The sequence below is a fragment of the Salvelinus namaycush genome, chromosome 26 (assembly GCF_016432855.1).
Source record: "Salvelinus namaycush isolate Seneca chromosome 26, SaNama_1.0, whole genome shotgun sequence".
Classification (NCBI taxonomy): Eukaryota; Metazoa; Chordata; class Actinopteri; order Salmoniformes; family Salmonidae; genus Salvelinus; species Salvelinus namaycush.
In genome coordinates, this window is record NC_052332.1 from 11,157,180 (window position 1) to 11,172,429 (window position 15,250).

The 15,250-nt window shown below is 41.3% G+C and overlaps 1 protein-coding gene across 1 annotated transcript in view; it reads right to left on the reverse strand.

The window, feature by feature from the left end:
- LOC120021872 (GDNF family receptor alpha-2-like) overlaps positions 1–14,949 on the reverse strand; it is a 94,705-nt gene extending 79,756 nt beyond the window's left edge. Inside the window, exon 1 of the mRNA XM_038965716.1 lies at positions 14,879–14,949. Within this exon, the coding sequence (XP_038821644.1) occupies positions 14,879–14,949 (71 nt within the window). The remainder of the gene's footprint in view (positions 1–14,878) is intronic.
- Between the last annotated feature and the right edge of the window lie 301 nt (positions 14,950–15,250).

A 15,250-nucleotide genomic window follows, 5' to 3' on the forward strand; every position in this document is an offset into this window, starting at 1 on the left:
AGAGTCCAATGGTGGCAAGCTTTACACCACTTCAGCCGATGCTTGACATTGTGCGTAGTGATCTCAGGCTTGTGTGTGGCAGTTTGGAAGTCAGTAGTGAGTGTTGCAACCGAGGACAGATGATTTTTATGCACTTCTGCACTCGGCAGTCCAGTTCTGTGAGCTTGTGTGGCCTACCACTTCGAGGCTGAGCTGTTGTTGCTCCCAGATTTTTCCACTTCACAATAACAGCACTTACAGTGTACCGGGGCAGCTCTAGCAGGTCAAATATTTGACAAACTGACTTGTTGGAAAGGTGGCTTCCTATGACAATGCCACGTATAAAGTCACTGAGCTCTTCACTACGAGCCATTCTACTGCCAAGGTTTGTCTATGGAGATTGCATGGCAGTTTGCTCGATTTTACATCTGTCAGCTACAGGTGTCACTGAAATATCCGAATCCACTAATTTGAAGAGTGTGCATATACTTTTGACTATGTTGTGTATACTGACTGCTATAGCAGTCAGATTAATATACAGCACTGTGTATCTGCAGCCAGACCAAAAACCACATGAATTTCACATGTGAACACGTGATCTCGTGTGATATCTGTGATCACATGTGATTTCATGTGAAGTCAATGTGATAACATGTGACAACAGGTGAAGTAACATGTGACAACATGTGAAGCAACATGTGATAACACATGACATGTGAGCACATGAGAACGTGATCTCATGTGAAATGAAAGTGAAATAAATGTGACAAAAATGGGGATGCAAAAATTCAACACGATAACATGAAGTTACATATGACAATATTCCAGCACATGTGAAAACCCAGCTTCAAAATGTAATTTATAATATTTTACTTTGAAAGGCATAATTGTCATTTATTCAATTTAAACAGTCATTGACCCCTGCAGGTTTTGTCTAGTTCCCGGTTTGCTCAAGGAACGTCCTTTGCATTGTATCATGGTCCCCTGGCTTTCGTCTATTTGCTGTGAAAATACAGTAAATCCACAGCTAGTTACTGTATTTTTACAGCTAAATTCAGGTGTTAATGCTTATTTTGAATTGGAATTTGAAAACAAAACCTCTAAGTTGCTAGCTTTCTGAAGTTCCTGCTGCACCACCAGGTCAGTGGACATAATGGAGATTGGCAAGTATAAATACATGCAATTTGCTTAAAGTTTCTGTAAAAGTAAAGTAAATATGTACAACAACTTGAATGTGTTATTTCTATAAAATGACAGTATAAATGCTGTATTCTGATTTCATTTAAGGTAAAAAATATTTCCTAAAAGTTGCCCAGAATCAAGTAAATATTTGTCCAATTATCACGACCAAAGTAATATCAAAACAAATCTTATTTGTCACATGCGCCGAAGACAACAGGTGTAGACCTTACTGTGAAATTCTTACTTACAAGCCCTTAACCAACAATGCAGTTTTAAGAAAATATTTTTTTAAAGTAAGAGATAAGATTAACAAATAATTAAGGAGCAGCAGTAAATAACAATAGCGGGGCTATATACAGGGGGTACCGGTACAGAGTCAATGTGCGGGGGCACCGCTGTTGAGGTAATTGAGGTAATTATGTACATGTAGGTAGAGTTATTAAAGTGACTATGCATAGATAATAACAGAGAGTAGCAGCAGTGTAGGGGGAGGACATTACAATATAAAACGAGTAGTGCTCAAGGACACTTGACGTCACCTACTCTCAACGTCAACAGTGAAGAGGCGACTCTGGGATGCTGGCCTTCTAGGCAGAGTTGCAAAGAAAAAGCCATATCTCATCCTGGCCAATAAAATTAAAAGATTAAGATGGGCAAAAGAACACAGACACTGGACAGAGGAACTCTGCATAGAAGGCCAACATCCCAGAGTCACATCTTCACTGTTGACATTGAGACTGGTGTTTTGTGAGTGCTATTTAATGAAGCTGCCAGTTGAGGACTTTATAGGCGTCTAGAAACTCGAATGTACTTGTCTTCTTGCTCAGTTGTGCACCGGGGCCTCCCACTACTCTTTCTAGTCTAGTTAGAGCCAGTTTGCTCTGTTCTGTGAAGGGAATAGTACACGGCGTTGTACGAGATCTTCAGTTTCTTGGCAATTTCTCGCATGGAATAGCCTTCATTTACCAGAACAATAATAGACTGATGAGTTTCAGAAGAAAGTTCTTTGTTTCTGGCCATTTTGAGCCTGTAATCGAACACACAAATGCTGATGCTCCAGATACTCAACTAGTCTAAAGAAAGCCAATTTTATTGCTTCTTTAATCAGATCAACAGTTTTCAGCTGTGCTAACATAATTGCAAAAGGGTTTTCCAATGATCAATTAGCCTTTTAAAATTATAAACTTAGATTAGCTACCACAACGTGCCATTGGAACACAGAAGTGATGGTTGCTGATAATGGGCCTCTGTACGCCTATGTAGATATTCCATAACAAATCTGCCGTTTCCTGCTACAATAGTCATTTACAACATTAACGATGTCTACACTGTATTTCTGATCAATTTGATGTTATTTTAACAGACAGAAAATTAGCTTTTCTTTCAAAAAGAAGGATATTTCTAAGTAACCCCAAACTTTTGAATGGTAGTGTACATATATTCTTTGAGGATTTTAACTTGCAACCTCTCGGTTGGGAGTGCATCGATACATTTGCAGTGCCACCAGGTTCATACTTATTCATACTATCTTCTAAAATTAGGGTATGGTTAGGGTACTGTGTTGTTACCTGGGGTACGAAAAGATCAATGGTACACTTCACAGATATTCATATGAACTCACATGGCACAGTTCGGTACCTTGTAGGTATAATGGGACATCTTTCAAATCCAATAATGGTTTTGGTAAAATCATTACCTGCGCCTTGATAGGTGTGGGCAATGTTCTGGTGGGGCTCATTAGCAGATTTGGGGGTGTCGTGTCTTTGGCTATGCCGGATTAAGTGATATGACGTGCTATTCTATAAAATCCTTTCTCTGTAGTTAATATTACCTGATTGAGCTAATCATGTAAATGTGATTAACTAGAAAGTCGGGGCACCACGAAATAATATTTACAGAGCTGTTATCTTCCGAATAAACTCTTAAAGACCTAGTAATATTTTACATCAATAGCAGTCAATATTAATCGTCACCTTATTTCAGTCTCATCTGAAAGTTGTAAATTCTTGGTTATCTTCACGAACCCTGGCTAACAAGTTGAATCAGCAATACAAAATTGGTTTTAATTATTTATTTACTAAATACCTAACTAAATCACACATAATTACATATACACAGAATGAACCATACATTGATTACAAATTATGTCATAAAGGAAAACATCCCTAGCGGACGGAACAGATATGACAGCTGGTTACCCAAAGAAAAGGGGGCTGGGTTTGAGTGAAAGAGCGGGAAGACTGAAGAACAAAGGGAGAAGTGATGTCTCTATCGGGCCGTAGGCAGCTACTCTATCGTAAATACAGAATCTTATGCAATCTAAATTACCGCCCATTTGGAAAAGGAAAATGCAATAAATATTTACTCTGAGCTGCGCTTCAATAGGTTCATGGTAGATGGAAGGCCGTGTTGCCCAACAGAGTCCTTTGTCCTTTGAAGAGTGTCTCTGGTGGTGAACGGGAAACGTTGTAGTGTCGTCGTTGTGTGGTAGACGGGATACTCTGTCCGTCCTTTCCTAGCCCACGTTTACAGCGGCCGCTACTAACTCAACGGCTAGGAGGTATCACTTCTGTAAGAGTTCAAAGTTCATACCATTCGCAACCAAAGCTCACGCTGAGGTTGGCTTCATTCTGTAGTTATTATCTGAATCCTTCTGACATCGAATCGTCATACCAATGTCCCCGGAACAGGAGGTTACATTTTCGTCAAGGGCTTATATAGTGGAGGGAGAAGGGTGTGTTTCATAGTTTTATAACCCATGTCTCTTCACAGGGGCGGGCCACTGATTGAGCAGAGCCCTAACCTTTTGAAAACCCAAATCTCTCATTTGGAAGCTAAAATTACATTTAATCTTTTCACCAATAATTTTATATTTAAACATTTGAATTGCACAACAATTCCATGTGAATCTGATAACTATAATGTGTAGACTTTCCCAGATACAGTTTAGGTCGTCCTGTCATCAGTCATAATGTCTCAGATGACAACCGAACTGACATCATATTCATTAAGTACCAACGCATATTTTCAACTGGTTCTATTACCGAAATATGGTTCCTTTCCCTCCACTTGTTTGATGTTCCCAGACTCTCTGTTTAACAAAGGCTATTCAAGAGTCCCTCTGTAGAGTCAAGAGAGAGGGAAGGGAGAAAGGTATTTATGGGGGGGGTCATAAACCTTACCCACAGGCCAACGTCATGACAGGGGCACAGTCAAATATACGTGTATTTGTGCCAATCATCAGTGGAAGTGTTGTAGCAGTTTAAGTGTTTGATGTTTATGCCCATGCAAGTAGAGCACCTCTGTAATGTAAACGTGGTAAGAGAATGTGTCAAGAGGTTATTGTGCATTCTTCAGTAGGTGCACTATGCAGAAATCACTGTAAATTTGTCATTTCTTAAATGGAAACTACTTGTCAGTAAGCTATTGTAGAAGTGAAAATAACTTACTGGTAAATTGCTGCCTGTAAACTACAAACACTGGCTGCCACTAGCAACATGCACATCACTTGCTGATTGGCAGCATACTGCAACAAAGTGAGCCTATTAGAAGATCACAGAAGTGGCTTATTCTAGGCGTGGCTTTCAGCTAGTTGTTTTTGGGTTCCCAGAAGAAGGAATGGCATCCCAGTGAACCTCTAAAAGTCTAAGCTTTTAGGTCTCGAAAAGTATATTTAAAAAGTAGTTCATAAAATATGGAATTTGGCCTTTACTACTGTAGCCCATAGAAACACATTGAACAGCACATTTATAAAAGGAAAAAGGGACAGTCAAAAAATGTATCATAAGGAATAAGGTTTTGAAGTGCCTGTCTTATATCTATGAGATATATGAAAGCTCATGATATACAGACGTGCTCAAATTTGTTGGTACCCTTACAGCTCAAAAAATGCTTAATTCCTCCTGAAAAGTGATGAAATGAAAAGCTATTTTATCATATATACTTGCATGCCTTTGGTATGTCATAGAATAAAAACAAAGAAGCTGTGAAAATATTAATTATTGCTTATTCTACAAAGATATTCTAAAATGGCTTGGAAACATATTTGTTGGTACCCCATAGAAAAGATAATAAATAATTGGATTATGGTGATATTTCAAACAAATTCATTTATTTAATTAGTAGCACACATGTCTCCAATCTTGTAATCAGTCATTCGGCCTATTTAAATGGGGAAAAGTAGTCACTGTGCTGTTTGGTATCATTGTGTGCACCACACTGAACATGTACCAGAGAAAGCAAAGGAGATCAGAAAGAAAATTATAGACAAGCATGGTAAAGGTAAAAGCTACAAGACCATCTCCAAGCAGCTTGATGTTCCTGTGACAACAGTTGCAAATATTATTAAGAAGTTTAAGGTCCATGAAACTGTAGCCAACCTCCTTGGGCGCGGCCGCAAGAGGAAAATCAACCCCAGATTGAACAGAAGGATAGTGCGAATGGTAGAAAAAGAACCAAGGATAACTGCCAAAGAGATACAAGCTGAACTCCAAGGTGAAGGTAAACCTGAGACAGCTGGAGCAGTTTGCTCAGGAAGAGTGGGCCAAACTACCTGTTATGATGTGCAGAAGTCTCATTGAGAGCTACAGAAAACGTTTGATTGCAGTGATTGCTTCTAAAGGTTGTACAACAAAATATTAGGTTATGGGTCCTATAATTTGTCCATTTCATTTGTTTTATTATTTACAATATTATGTAGAATAAAAAAATCAAAAGCAAAGTCTTTCTATTAAATATGGAATAATCAATTGTGGATGTCAATTACTTAAGGGCACAGAGCGAGACCCAGATGCAGACAGGAGGCCAGATGGTTAGAGTCTCTGATATTTATTATAATCCAAGGGGCAGGCAAGTGAATGGTCGTGGGGAAAAAAACAAGGTCAAAGTCCGGGAAGTACAGTGGCAGACAGGCTCGAGGTCAGGTCAGGCAGTATGGTCAGGCAGGCGGGTTCAGAGTCAAGGCAGGCAAGGGTCAAAACCAGTATGACTAGCAAAAGAGCGATAAGAAAAAGCAGGAGCACGGAAAAACACGTTGGTTGACAAGACAAACTGGCAACAGACAAACAGGGAACACCGGAATAAATACCCAATGGGGAAAACGGGTGACATCTGGAGGTGGGTGGAGACAATCACAAAGACAGATGAAACAGATCAAGGTATTTCCGAGGAAATTGTGCATTCTTCGTTTTTTGTGGAGGGGTACCAACAAATTTGAGCACGTCTGTATATACAGTGTGTGCATATACAGTATATATATATGTTACACGTATTTAATGCCTTATCTTCAGACGAGTCACGTGACACTTGTGCGGGTCGTACAGCAAAATGGAGAAAACCATTGTGTTCAAAAATATAAATGCCACATGTAAAGTCTTGGTCCCATGTTTCATGAGCTGAAATAAAAGATCCCAGAACTTTTCTATATGCTCTAAAAGCCTATTTCTCTATTTTCTTTGTTGCACACATTTGTTTACATCACTATTAGTGAGCATTTCTCCTTTGCCAAGATAATCCATCCACTGACAGGTGTGGCATATCAAGAAGCTGATTAAACAGCATGATCATTACACAGGTGCACCTTGTGAGGGGACAATAAAAGGCCACTCGAAAATGTGCAGTTTTGTCCCACAACACATTGCCACAGATGTCTCAAGTTTTGTGGGAGCGTGCAATTGGGATGCTGACTGCAGGAATGCCAACCAGAGCTGTTGCCAGAGAATGCCTCACAACCGCAGCCAACGTGTAACAACGCCAGCCCAGGACCTCCACATCTGGCTTTTTCACCTGCGGGATCATCTGAGAACAGCCACCTGGACAACCGATGAAACTGTTGGTTTGCACAACTGAAGAATTTCTGCACAAACTGTCAGAAACCGTCTCAGGGAAGCTCATTTGCGTGTTGGTTGTCCTCACCGTGGTCTTGACCTGACTACAGTTCGACGTCGTAACCGACTTCAGTGGGCACTGGCGCACTGGGGAATTGTGCTCTTCACGGATGAATCTCGGTTTCAACTGTACTGGGCAGATGGTAGACAGCGTGTATGGTATTGTGTGGGTGAGTGGTTTGCTGATGTCAACGTTGTGAACAAAGTACCCCATGGTGGCGGTGGGTTTATGGTGTGGACAGGCATAAGCCATGGACAATGAACACAATTCCATTTTATCGACGGCAATTTGAATGCACAGAGATACCGTGACGAGATCCTGGAGTCCATTGTCGTGCCATTCATCTGCCGCCATCACCTCAAGTTTCAGCATGATAATATCCAGCCCCATGTCGCAAGGATCTGTACACGATTCCTGGAAGCTGAAAATGTCACAGTTCTTCCATGGCCTGCATTCTCACCAGACATGTCACCCAATGAGCATGTTTGGGATGCTCTGGAACAACGTGTACGACAGCGTGTTCCAGTTCCCGCCAATATCCAGCAACTTTGCACAGCCATTGAATAGAAGTGGGAGGACATTCCTCAGCCCACAATCAGAAGCCTGGTCAAATCTATGTGAAGGATATGTGTCGCACTGCATGAAGCATATGGTGATCACACCAGATAATGACTGGTTTTCTGATCCATGCCCCTGCCTTTTTTAAGGTGTCTGTGACCAACAGATACATATCTGTATTCCTAGTCATGTGAAATCTATAGATTAAGGACTAATGAATTCATTTAAATTGACTGATTTCATCATATGAACTGTAACTAAGTAAGATCTTTGAAATTGTTGCATGTTTCATTTTTATTTTTGTTCAGTGTAGTTGACAGTAAATATTTGAAAATTATGCTAATTCGATTTTTGCGGGGGCGCGGACATCGACTCTCGGGTGCTAAGGAAATTACCTTGAAATTACAAACTCTATCATTTGTGTGCAAGCATAATAGCTGTACTTTTCATTTATGGTTGACACAGCTTGTTGGCCATTAGCCAATTTCCGATTCCCAACATATCAAAGCACGTGAATTCATCCAACTGTTATTTATTTGATTTAAATCCTCTTTATTTAATTTTATGATTTTCAATTTGAATGTCATTATTTCTATATAGCCGACACTTTCTCGTTCTGACCTTCTAACATGAGTAGGATGGGTGTGGCTTTGCGATCACAAGAGCAGCCACTTATCGGTTTTACAGCTCTAACACACTGATTCTCAATCCTGGTCCTGGGGACACAAAGGGGTGCACATTTTTGTTTTTGCCCAAGCACTACACAGCTGATTCAAATGATCATCTCATCAAAAGGCTTTGATGATTTGAATCAGGTGGGTAGTGCTGGGGCAAAAACAAAAATGTGCACCCCTTTAAGTTGATAAAAATATCTAACACAACATTAGGTGATAATATATGTATTATTATGGATTTATAATCAGCTATAATGGGGCAGTCATTTTGGACCGGGAACACAGAATTAATTAACATGAAACGAACACAACAGGAGGGTTAAAATAACTAAATCAGGTTCAAATTAGTGCATGCAATGAGTGATACGTATCTGTGATGTATGAGGTTCAAGTCCTTTGTTCTGTTATAAGGTTCAAGTCCTTTGCTCTGTTATAGGTTTGTTAAATCTCTTTTATAGGGGTTCAAGTCCTCTATTAAAAAGTTTGAGGCCTCTGTTTTTGTGAAACCTTCTTGTTGCATAGAAGTGAGTTGCTAGTTGAGTAGCAATTTTTACACGTGTGGGTAATGTAAGCCTTCAACAAGCTTTTGAAGTGAACACACGTTTTATGGATAACCAGGCTCTACAGAAACAATTTGTGTTCTATAGACAGGAGATTTGGGTCCTCAAGGGGTTATAAATATATACAGTGGGCTCCAAAATTACTGCCACCCCTGAATGGCAATGCACAAACAATACTTAAAAATATATAAACAATATAATTATAGAGAAACTCAATATACCAACATGTGAGAAATACTGTACTTTATTAATGTTTCAATGGAACCAACCAAAAGCATACAATTATTTAATACAAGATAAATTTCACCAAAATCAAGGTTTCATAATTATTGGCACTCCTCATTTAGTACTTAGTGCAACCACCTCTGGCAAGGATAACGGCATGGAGTCTTTTCCTGTAATGTTTGACAAGGTTAAGGAAGGATTTTGGACCATTCCTCATGCAGATCCTTTCAAGATCCTTCACATTCTTGGGTTTGCGCTTATCAACTGCCCTCTTCAACTCAGCCCACAGGTTTTCGATTGGATTGAGGTCCGGCGACTGAGATGGCCATGGCAGAACATTGATTTTGTTGTCACAGAACCATATCTGTGTGGATCTTGAGGTATGTTTTGGGTCATTGTCTTGTTGGAAAGTCCATCTACGACCAAGTCCCAGCCTTCTGGCAGAGGCAACCAGATTCTCAGCCAAAATTGCCTGATACTTGGTGGAATTCATTATGCCATCAATCTTAACCAGTGCCCCTGGACCTCTGGAATTAAAACAGCCCCAAAACATCACTGACCCACCTCCATATTTCACCGTGGGTATGAGGTGCCTCTCCTTGTATGCATCCCTGTTTCACCGTGGGTATGAGGTGCCTCTCCTTGTATGCATCTCTGTTTCACCGTGGGTATGAGGTGCCTCTCCTTGTATGCATCTCTGTTTCACCGTGGGTATGATGTGCCTCTCCTTGTATGCATCTCTGTTTCACCGTGGGTATGTGGTGCCTCTCCTTGTCTGCATCTCTGTTTCACCGTGGGTATGTGGTGCCTCTCCTTGTCTGCATCTCTGTTTCACCGTGGGTATGAGGTGCCTCTCCTTGTATGCATCTCTGTTTCGACACCAAACATGACGATGCTGTATCTGACCAAAGCACCTTCTTCCAGTCATAATTGAAATGACGTTTGGCAAACTCCAAGCGCTTGCGTCTGTTGCTTGGGGTCTGAAAGGGCTTTCTTCTGGCAACCCTTCCAAAGAGCCTGTGGTTGTGAAGGTGGCGTCTGATGGTGCTTTTTGATACCTGGTGACCCCAAGATGCCACCAAGGCCTACAATACTTTCACAGTGATTCTTGGGGATTTTGTGGCTTCTCTCACCATCCTCCTCCCTATCCTGGGGGGCAAAATGCATTTGCGTCCTCTACCCGTGAGGTTTTCAACTGTTCAATAACTTTTGCATTTTTTAATAAATGCCCTGACAGTGCTCAGTGGTATATCCAATCGTTTGTGGATCTTCTTGTAGCATTACCAGATTTATGAAGGTCTACGACCATCTGTCTCTTTTGAACTGACAGTTCTTTTGTTTTCTTCATGGTGTTGGATGACAACGGGATATTGTATGCGTGATACCTCATTTTATACCCTAGTGAAACAGGAAGTGATGTAAAGGCTTAATATTGTTCCTTAAGACTTAGATACACTTAAATAAGTGGAATTTAATACCTGGGTTAATTTTGGTAGATGTTATTTACAATAATCTTTAAGGGTGCCATTAATTGTGAAACCTTCATTTGGAGGACATTGATTTTTAATTAAATTAATAAATGTTTTGATGGGTTCCATTGAAACAGTAATAAAGTACAGTATTTCTCACATGTTGGTATTTTGAGTTTATCTCTATAATTATATTGTTTATATTTTTTAAGTATTGTTAGTGCATTGCCAGTCAGGAGTGCCAGTATTTTCAGAGCCGACTGTATATACACTGCTCAAAAAAATAAAGGGAACACTTAAACAACACAATGTAACTCCAAGTCAATCACACTTCTGTGAAATCAAACTGTCCACTTAGGAAGCAACACTGATTGACAATAAATTTCACATGCTGTTGTGCAAATGGAATAGACAAAAGGTGGAAATTATAGGCAATTAGCAAGACACCCCCAATAAAGGAGTGATTCTGCAGGTGGTGACCACAGACCACTTCTCAGTTCCTATGCTTCCTGGCTGATGTTTTGGTCACTTTTGAATGCTGGCGGTGCTTTCACTCTAGTGGTAGCATGAGACGGAGTCTACAACCCACACAAGTGGCTCAGATAGTGCAGTTCATCCAGGATGGCACATCAATGCGAGCTGTGGCAAAAAGGTTTGCTGTGTCTGTCAGCGTAGTGTCCAGAGCATGGAGGCGCTACCAGGAGACAGGCCAGTACATCAGGAGACGTGGAGGAGGCCGTAGGAGGGCAACAACCCAGCAGCAGGACCGCTACCTCCGCCTTTGTGCAAGGAGGTGCACTGCCAGAGCCCTGCAAAATGACCTCCAGCAGGCCACAATGTGCATGTGTCTGCTCAAACGGTCAGAAACAGACTCCATGAGGGTGGTATGAGGGCCCGACGTCCACAGGTGGGGGTTGTGCTTACAGCCCAACACCGTGCAGGACGTTTGGCATTTGCCAGAGAACACCAAGAATGGCAAATTCGCCACTGGCGCCCTGTGCTCTTCACAGATGAAAGCAGGTTCACACTGAGCACATGAGCACATGTGACAGACGTGACAGAGTCTGGAGACGCCGTGGAGAACGTTCTGCTGCCTGCAACATCCTCCAGCATGACCGGTTTGGCGGTGGGTCAGTCATGGTGTGGGGTGGCATTTCTTTGTAGCGCCGCACAGCCCTCCATGTGCTCGCCAGAGGTAGCCTGACTGCCATTAGGTATCGAGATGAGATCCTCAGACCCCTTGTGAGACCATATGCTGACACATGCACATTTGTGGCCTGCTGGAGGTCATTTTGCAGGGCTCTGGCAGTGCACCTCCTTGCACAAATATCGGAGGTAGCGGTCCTGCTGCTGGGTTGTTGCCCTCCTACGGCCTCCTCCACGTCTCCTGATGTACTGGCCTGTCTCCTGGTAGCACCTCCATGCTCTGGACACTACGCTGACAGACACAGCAAACCTTTTTGCCACAGCTCGCATTGATGTGCCATCCTGGATGAACTGCACTATCTGAGCCACTTGTGTGGGTTGTAGACTCCGTCTCATGCTACCACTAGAGTGAAAGCACCGCCAGCATTCAAAAGTGACCAAAACATCAGCCAGGAAGCATAGGAACTGAGAAGTGGTCTGTGGTCACCACCTGCAGAATCACTCCTTTATTGGGGGTGTCTTGCTAATTGCCTATAATTTCCACCTTTTGTCTATTCCATTTGCACAACAGCATGTGAAATTTATTGTCAATCAGTGTTGCTTCCTAAGTGGACAGTTTGATTTCACAGAAGTGTGATTGACTTGGAGTTACATTGTGTTGTTTAAGTGTTCCCTTTATTTTTTTGAGCAGTGTATATATATTTTGGGTTTAAATAAATATATTAACACAGAGATATATATTATACAACTATAGAAGTTAACGTAATGCCATTGTTAAGTGAGAAAACCACTCTGGAAAAGGGTGGGACAGCTCCTCTGGATGTGAGCATGAAATATATTTTAAAGTCACTGTCTAGTGATATGAAGAACCATTTCAAAGTTGTGTACGCAAGAGATAATAAAGAAATATTCCATCATTGTTGACAAAGATGGAATATGGAATCTGTATGATATAGAAAAAGCTTGGGGAAAAATACAGAGAATGTCTAACTCGTTGACAAAAACAAGATGGTCTTTAACTGTATTAGCCAAAGCAAGTAAGAGGGGTGAGAAATTCTGTCTTGATAACCGCGATTGGACATTGCAGAGAGTTAAAGAGAGTGTGAGAGCTCTTGGTGAACAGATAAAAACATTGCAAGGAGAAATTCAACAATTACAGGCAAGGCTTTTAAAAACAGACTTGACTCCAACATGTGGACCCTTTGTCCCCTCAATCTACCCTCACACTGAGTTGCGCAAGGATGATCGGGTTTCAAGCATCTGGTCAGCACTGCCTAGCTTTGAGTCAACAGATACTGACAACGGTGACGAACGATGTCTTAGGCCAACCAGAACACAGGCTGTAAAAGGTAGTATAGACAAACCTCCAGTGACAGTAACTACACATACAGTGGGGCAAAAAAGTATTTAGTCAGCCACCAATTGTGCAAGTTCTCCCACTTAAAAAGATGAGAGAGGCCTGTAATTTTCATCATAGGTACACTTCAACTATGACAGACAAAATGAGTAAAAAAATTCCAGAAAATCACATTGTAGGATTTTTAATGAATTTATTTGCAAATTATGGTGGAAAATAAGTATTTGGTCACCTACAAACAAGCAAGATTTCTGGCTCTCACAGACCTGTTGTCACGTTCCTGACCTGTTTTCCTTTGTCTTGTATTTATTTTAGTTGGTCAGGGCGTGAGTTGGGTGGGTTTGTCTATGGTTGATTTTCTATGTTGGGATTTTTGTGTTCGGCCTGGTATGATTCTCAATCAGAGGCAGCTGTCAATCGTTGTCCCTGATTGAGAATCATACTTAGGCAGCCTGGGTTTCACGTGTGGTTTGTGGGTGTTTGTTTCCGTGTTTGTGTTTTTCACCACACGGTACTGTATCTGTTTTCTGCACTTCGTTTATTTGTTTTGTATTTTCAGTGTTCAGTTTTTCCGTGATAATAAATCATTCATCATGAACACTAACCACTCCGCGTATTGGTCCAATCCTTCTCGCCTCTCCTCGTCCGAGGAGGAGGAATATGACGACTACCGTTACACCTGTAACTTCTTCTTTAAGAGGCTCCTCTGTCCTCCACTCGTTACCTGTATTAATGGCACCTGTTTGAACTTGTTATCAGTATAAAAGACACCTGTCCACAACCTCAAACAGTCACACTCCAAACTCCACTATGGCCAAGACCAAAGAGCTGTCAAAGGACACCAGAAACAAAATTGTAGACCTGCACCAGGCTGGGAAGACTGAATCTGCAATAGGTAAGCAGCTTGGTTTGAAGAAATCAACTGTGGGAGCAATTATTAGGAAATGGAAGACATACAAGACCATTGATAATCTCCCTCGATCTGGGGCTCCACGCAAGATCTCACCCCGTGGGGTCAAAATGATCACAAGAACGGTGAGCAAAAATCCCAGAACCACACGGGGGGACCTAGTGAATGACCTGCAGAGAGCTGGGACCAAAGTAACAAAGCCTACCATCAGCAAGGGCATTGAAGATGAAACGTGGCTGGGTCTTTCAGCATGACAATGATCCAAAACACACCGCCCGGGCAACGAAGGAATGGCTTCGTAAGAAGCATTTCAAGGTCCTGGAGTGGCCTAGCCAGTCTCCAGATCTCAACCCCATAGAAAATCTTTGGAGGGAGTTGAAAGTCCGTGTTGCCCAGCAACAGCCCCAAAACATCACTGCTCTAGAGGAGATCTGCATGGAGGAATGGGCCAAAATACCAGCAACAGTGTGTGAAAACCTTGTGAAGACTTACAGAAAACGTTTGACTGTCATTGCCAACAAAGGGTATATAACAAAGTATTGAGATAAACTTTTGTTATTGACCAAATACTTATTTTCCACCATAATTTGCAAATAAATTCATTAAAAATCCTACAATGTGATTTTCTGGATTTTTTTTCTCATTTTGTCTGTCATAGTTGAAGTGTACCTATGATGAAAATTACAGGCCTTTCTCATCTTTTTAAGTGGGAGAATTTGCACAATTGGTAGCTGACTAAATACTTTTTTGCCCCACTGTACATCAGATCTCCAAAACAGTTGGATGAATGGTCAAAAACGTTGAAACATCCACAAGAAGTGGGTGTTAAAACATGGGACCATTTGAAGCGTCATAAGAAACTTTACAATCTACATCCTTATGATGGTTACAGTTATTAGCCTTTGTTTGAAACGACCATCAACATGGTGTACTTGAAGAAAAGGTTGATAGAGATGTGGGTGGTGAAGAGCAAGATGTGGCCGATGGATGGAGAGCCATACATGTTTTCCTTAAGGGTTTGATCAATGCAACCACCAATTGGGGAGAGATAACAAATGTGTTCAAAAACCGAAAGAACCGTTTGTTGAATTTGAAGAAAGGTTTAGAGCAGAAGTGGTTAGACACAGTGGCTTACCCGAAATGGAAGATGAAGATACACTCAATTCCTCCAAAAATGTGGCAATCACACATCAGCTGATGCAATCCATACATGATGATTTGCTAAAAACGTTTGTTTCCACTAGTGATTAGGAGAGACAAAACTATGGCAACATCATCGACAGGTTGTCACGACTGGACAGAAA